Source organism: Callospermophilus lateralis, chromosome 8, assembly GCF_048772815.1.
Source record: "Callospermophilus lateralis isolate mCalLat2 chromosome 8, mCalLat2.hap1, whole genome shotgun sequence".
Classification (NCBI taxonomy): Eukaryota; Metazoa; Chordata; class Mammalia; order Rodentia; family Sciuridae; genus Callospermophilus; species Callospermophilus lateralis.
In genome coordinates, this window is record NC_135312.1 from 137,102,647 (window position 1) to 137,108,772 (window position 6,126).

General features: G+C 43.4%; 1 protein-coding gene across 4 annotated transcripts in view; it reads right to left on the bottom strand.

Annotated features, from left to right (window-relative positions):
* The window catches only part of Afg2a (AAA ATPase AFG2A), a 265,443-nt gene extending 259,400 nt beyond the window's left edge, over positions 1-6,043 (bottom strand). For 3 of the 4 annotated variants that reach the window (XM_076863930.2, XM_076863928.2, XM_076863927.2), the window contains exons 1-3: positions 5,886-6,043; positions 2,241-2,365; positions 1,047-1,204 (exon numbers count right to left, since the gene is read on the bottom strand). In XM_076863930.2, the coding sequence (XP_076720045.2) occupies positions 1,047-1,204; positions 2,241-2,365; positions 5,886-6,012 (410 nt within the window). In that variant the 5' untranslated portion in view covers positions 6,013-6,043. Of the gene's footprint in view, positions 1-1,046; positions 1,205-2,240; positions 2,366-3,913; positions 3,965-5,885 lie in introns of all 4 variants that reach the window. The other variant, XM_076863929.2, reaches the window with a different exon arrangement.
* Positions 6,044-6,126: the final 83 nt, after the last annotated feature.

Below are 6,126 nucleotides of genomic sequence, written 5' to 3' on the forward strand. Positions count from 1 at the left end.
TGTTGGTGAGGATGTGGGAGAAAGGTACATTCAACTCATTGCTGGTGGAACTGCAATTGGTGCAACCACTCTGGAAAGCAGTATGGAGATTCCTCAGAAAACTTGGAATGGGACTACTTGTGCTGTCTCACTCATTGGGCCAATAGCCACCCAGCTATCCCACTCCTTGGTCTGTACCCAAAGGATTTAAAAATAGTATATTACAGTGGCACAGCAACTTTAATGTTTATAACAGCTCAATTCACAATAGCTAAACTGTGAAACCAACCTAGATGCCCTTCAATAGATAGATGGATAAAGAAACTATGGTACATACATACCATGGAATATTACACAGCTTAAAAGAGAATAAAATTATGGCATCTGCAGGTAAATGGATGGAGTTGGACAATATCGTGCTAAGTGAATACGCCAATCCCAAAAAATCAGGGGCTGAATGTTCTCTCTGATAAGTGGATGCCAATCTATAATGGGGGGTGGGGGGCATGGGTTGAGTGGAGAAACTCTGGATGGGGCAAAGGGGAGAGGAAGGAGGGGGTGAGGGGATAAGGGGGTAGGAAAGATGGTGGAATAAGGCGGAAATCATTACCCTAGGAACAAGATTGCACAAATGGTGTGACTCTACTTCACATACAACCAAAGAAGTGAAAAATTCTGCTCCATTTGTGTATAATGAATTGAAGGGCTTTCTACTGTCACATATAACTGAATAGAACTAATAAAAAAAAAAAAAAAATGTGACTAACCCAAATTGAGATAAGTTATAGGTTTATCCTACAGCACACTGAATTTTGAAGTCTTATTTTGATAAAAAGGACATAAAACATCTTATTAGTAGTTATTATAATTATTACACATTAAAATAAGATTCTACATATAATGGCTAAACAAAATATACTGTTATGATTCATTTCACCTCTTTCTCTTTACTCTTTGTGGCTACTAGAAAATGCAAAATTAGTTATGTGGCTTATGTTTGTGACTCTCATATTTCTACTGAGCAGCACCAACCATACAGTCATGAAAGGGAGGAAAAGAAATCAAACCTCAGTGCCAAGTCCATTTCCTGAGCCTGCAGCACAGCGCCCATAAGAGGCTGCACCCAGATGGCATCGCCAGCCCTCACGCCCACATTCTTCTGTGCTACTTCACTCAGGCCAACCTTGCCTCCAGGAAATCCTGCCACTGGCCAGGCTGTATAGACCTGCCCATAGAGAGAGGAAGCAAGAAAATAAATTTTCTTGAAAATATTTTCCAAATTTATTTTATAAAATATTGTTGTATTCTAGAATACAACTTATAAAGCAGAATGCTAAGCACAGCTAAGGACATGAATCTGCAAAACACAGTCCTTACACCAGAGTCTTTACAATCTGGTACAAACTGCAATAGAATAAATTCCACTTACAAAAATATAATAATACTACATAGGATCACAAAAATGAAGTTATTTGGATAAATAATATTGTATCTCTGTGAAAATCAGGAGTGAACTCTCATTGAAATGTTGGAAAATTCAAAAGGTAAGTTTAGGAAATAAGAAAAAAACATTAACAGGTAATAAAAATAAAATGAGAAAAATATTAAAAGCAAGAGAATTTTTTAAAGTAACCCAGGTTTGAACTTAAACTACACTGAGGAAGTATCCAGACACGGGATATAAGTTTTATCAGAATGTGGATCTCATCAATTTAAATGTTTGAGGAGCGAAGATTCCTGGCTTGAGTTCATACATCTATAGTCCTCTCTTCCACAGGACACAGCAAAGGATTTGAAAGTACAACATGAGCCCAGAACAATGAGAAGGATGCCATCAGTAAACAAATGATTTTTAAATATTTCCAGAATATCCCCTGTAGATGAAACAAGTAAGCAAAGGAGCCACAGCAGAGGCAGGGGCTGGCAGGCAGGAGACAAAGCCTAGCTCCTGAAAAATCCATGGTTCTGGGCTCAGAGTCTCAGCAAGGAGAAACAAAGGTTTCCTTCTTAGCCCAAAATGACACTTCTACAGGGAAATATAACAGGTCGGGAGAAACAAAGGGTATGTCCCTGCATCCCTGAGGAAAAGGACATGGCATTTTAGGGCCTACTATTCCCAAGATAGCTGTAGACATCAAAGAAAGGAGTAGTCTATATACATGTGAACGTTTTTCAAATGTGCTTTTAATTTTCTTCTGCCTGTGTTGAAGTCAAAATCAGAAACACCTCGAATATTTTAAGAAAATGAAAAGGACTCTTACCTCCTGCTTTCCCTCCAAACTGGTAAGCAATACTGGTCGACCTATACATATGTTTGCAGACTTCATAGTGCTGAGTCCAAGATGAACGAGGGAGTTCTGGAACGTTTTAGGAACTTTGCCATCCACTGTAAAGAAAGAGAAAATTAATTTTGTACTAGTTTTTAACTGAAGCTAAGGCATGCTTTCCTCTGGAGTACACAAGAATTCTATATCCACACAGCCACATGAATGTACTCCCACACTCCAGAGAAAACACTGCCCCAACTCTTCTTGTAACCAATGTAAAACCAAATCCTTCTAAGTATATGTCTACTGGCAATGTGTAAGTGTTAACTAAAAAGTGTTAATTTTTAAAAAGATAATTTTTTTCTTAAGCATTTTGGTTTCTATTTCTGAATGGCAAATATGCTGCATTCAAAATTCCCTCCAGTCAAAAGTTCTTTGAGACAATGTTAATTTCATTTAAAAAAATAAACATATATTGGGCTGGGGATGTGGCTCAAGTGGTCGTGCACTTGCCTGGCATGCGCAGGGCACTGGGTTCGATCCTCAGCACCACATAAAATAAAATAAAGATGTTGTATCCACCAAAAACTGAAAAATAAAATATTAAAAAAATTCTCTCTCTTAAAAAATAAATCAATAAACAAACATATATCACTGGTCCTGGGAGCACACACTTTCCTTTCAGTTAAGCATCTGGTTGCCCCAAGCCCAACACCACAAGGACCTTGGCAGTAGGTGGGAAGGCTCAATGGTCCCCACCTTTCAAATAAAGCTGTCTGAGGTGTTGGAGATGTAGTTCCGTGGTAGAGAGCTTGCCTAGCATGCCTGAGCCCTGGGTTCAATCCCCAGCATCACAAAAATAAAAACAATCAAATAAAGCTGTTTTGAAAAAAAAAATTAAACATAATTGAAATAGTCTCTATTTTTTGGAGATCAGATTCTAAGCTGAGTTAGCCTTGGCCTCAATAAGAACAGGTACATCTACCTGGCTCCTGAGCATTAGGTTATGCTTCTATTTCCTACCCACGTGCCCCAGGATGGAAAAATCACAGGCTTCCTTTAACATCTCCATGTTAACATCTCCTCCCTATCCATGTAGATCATGTTCAAATTCCCATCCCTGGCCTCCTTTCCCAAAAACTTGCCTTTGTACTCTCTGCTTACATCATTCAATTCTCACCTGTCCACAAAACTCCCTTCACCAATCCTTACTACTTTAGTACTTTTAACATCCACTTTCCCCATTCACAATATTCCCCTTATTGAGCACCTTAAAAGTTTGGTCAACTTTGTTCACTAAACCTTTGCACCTTTTGGCATTGTCGACCAAGTCTCTTCCTTCAGTCAAATAATCTCAAACAACCATGCAGTCATTCAACAAATATGTACTACTGCCTACTACATAACTGACACTATAATTGGCTTTTTTTTTTTCTTTTGATGGTGCTGGGGAGAAACCCACGACCATGTGCAAGTAAGCAAATGATCTACCACTCAGCCTCAGCCTCATAATAGGCACTCCTGGTTCACAAATTCTGCCCTCAGAGTTCATTATCTAGCAGGATGAAGAAGTTATATAACAATCATTAAATAACGATATCACACACTAAGGTTCATACAACAAAATGATAAAAAGTGCTAGCAGGGCCTATAACATGAGAGCTGACCTTATTTGAAAAAACCAAAGAATGCTTCTCAAAGTAATGTTGAATTCAGATCTGTAGGAAAAGTAGAAAACAACTAAATGAAGAAAAAAAAAATCATTCCCAGCAAAGAGTATAGCACATAGATGTCCTGGGCACAGAAGAGTAAGGGGCATCCTCCAGAGTACAGACAGAGTGGCAGAGCACGTGAGGAAGGTCAAACCATCCAGAGCAGTGGAGGTGTCAACATGTTGGTCATCACTCTGACAATATGGGAGCCCTGTGAATGAAAAGCAGGGTCATGACAGAATCTTCATTTCAAAAGATAATTTTGTGGGGTGGGCCCCGGGTCAGCGAGAGAGGAAAGGGGTGGGTATAGCTCAGTGGTAGAGAGCTTGCCTAGTACATGTGAGGCACAGGTTCAATCCTCAGCACTGCATAAAAATAAATAAAATAAAGGTATTGTGTCTATCTACAACTAAAGAAAAATTTTTTAAAGATTATTCTGGCTAAAAGTAGAAAAGAAGAAAGGGAGATTGACTAAAAGGCTGTGACATCAGTCCAGGTGAGAAATGGTAAAGTCTAAGTGGAAGTAGAAACGAAAAGGAAAACATCAAGGACTGCATGTATGCAGGAGATGTGAGAAGGGGGTCAGGGACCACTGGAAGCTTCCAGATTCTATAATGGTAAAAAGTGAATAGGGCTAAAGTTTGTTCTGCTGGAGGAAACGGGATGATGAGGTCAGTTCTGAGGTACCTTGAGAAATCCATGAAAAAAATTTTGGACAGTGCTATTCAAAATGTGGTCTATGAAATATATTTATTACTGGTTCAATTATGAGATACATGCATACGCACCCAGAAAAAGAACGAGGATAAGCAATAAGAAGCTTTTATTGCAATTTAACACAACAATTTTACATCTGGTAGATCTAATAAAAACTTTTCCTTTATTTTTTTAACTTATTTTTCTAGTTCATTTTTATTATGTTCTACAAAAGTGCCAAAGTGTGACCTTTTGTACATTTTAAAACCTTCAGCACAGAGAGTTTAAGCAGCACAGTACAAAAGACAAGGGAATCAAAACTCTGGAACAACATGCATTACAAAAACCAATTTGAAAACATAGAGGTATGGATGGGGAATTGTGGGCCTTGGAAGATTTAGGACTAAGAATTAAGAGACCTCCACGTTTAATGGAAGAGGAGAAGCCTGCCGAGGAAACAAATACCCACAAGCGTGCAGAAAATAAGCGACTGAAGGAAGAGACTTGATCTACACTGCCAAAAGCTGCAAAGCTTTGGTGAAGAAAGTAATGTAAAATCATCCACTGGATGGAGATAATCAGTGACCACGGCAGGGCGGCTTCCACTCAAAGACAGGGTGGAAGTCAAGCAGGAAGAGGCCAAGGAGGGCGCGAGACATGAGAAGGCAGAGTCCAGGCCACTTAGTTTGGCAATGAAGAAATCAGAGCGGCGGTCCCAAGAAAATGCAGAGGTTTGGAGATGTCAGCGGGAAGGGCCCAGCTGGGTCAGCAAGGGAGAAGGGGCGGGCTACGGGTCAGCGAGGGAGGACAGGGGTGGGCCGCGGGTCAGTGAGGAGGGGCAAAGGGTGGGCCGCGAGTCAGCGAGGGAGGACAGGGGTGGCCGTGGGTCAGCGAGGGCGTACTCTGACCCCTACCGAAGTGGGCAACCGCGAAGCCGGCCCCAGGACCGCCTTAGGGTCTGGACACACAAGAAGCCCACTTTAGTCCGGTGCGTCGTTCAAAGCCACGGCGTCGGGCACGCTGGACACTGGACGCCGGCCGTGGGCTGGCACCCCGCCCCGGGGCTTCGCGCCGCGCCACACCTGAGGGCCACCCCGGCTCTGAGGCCTGCGGGGTCGCGCAGGGCTGCGACCGGCGTCAGAGCGCCGCCCCGGCGCGCCGAGCGGACCCCGGCGCGGAGCGGCCCCGACCCCGCGTGGCCGACCGGCCCCCGCTCCCTCGGCGCCCTCACCCTTCTCTAGGAAGCTGGTCACCAGCAGGGTCCCGGCCGCCGCTGAGCCGCAGGCGGCCGCGGGAGGCGCGGGCGACCCGCTCTCCGAGGTCTGGCTCAGCCGCTTTCGGTGCTTCTTGGACGACATGGCCAGCAGGCGGAGAGCGGGCGGCTGGCGAGCCGCAGAGCCGGCTGGGCGTGCGCGCAGCCGAGCGAAGACTTCCGGGGCAGAGGTCGGCGCGCGCGACCCGCGCCGTAAAGC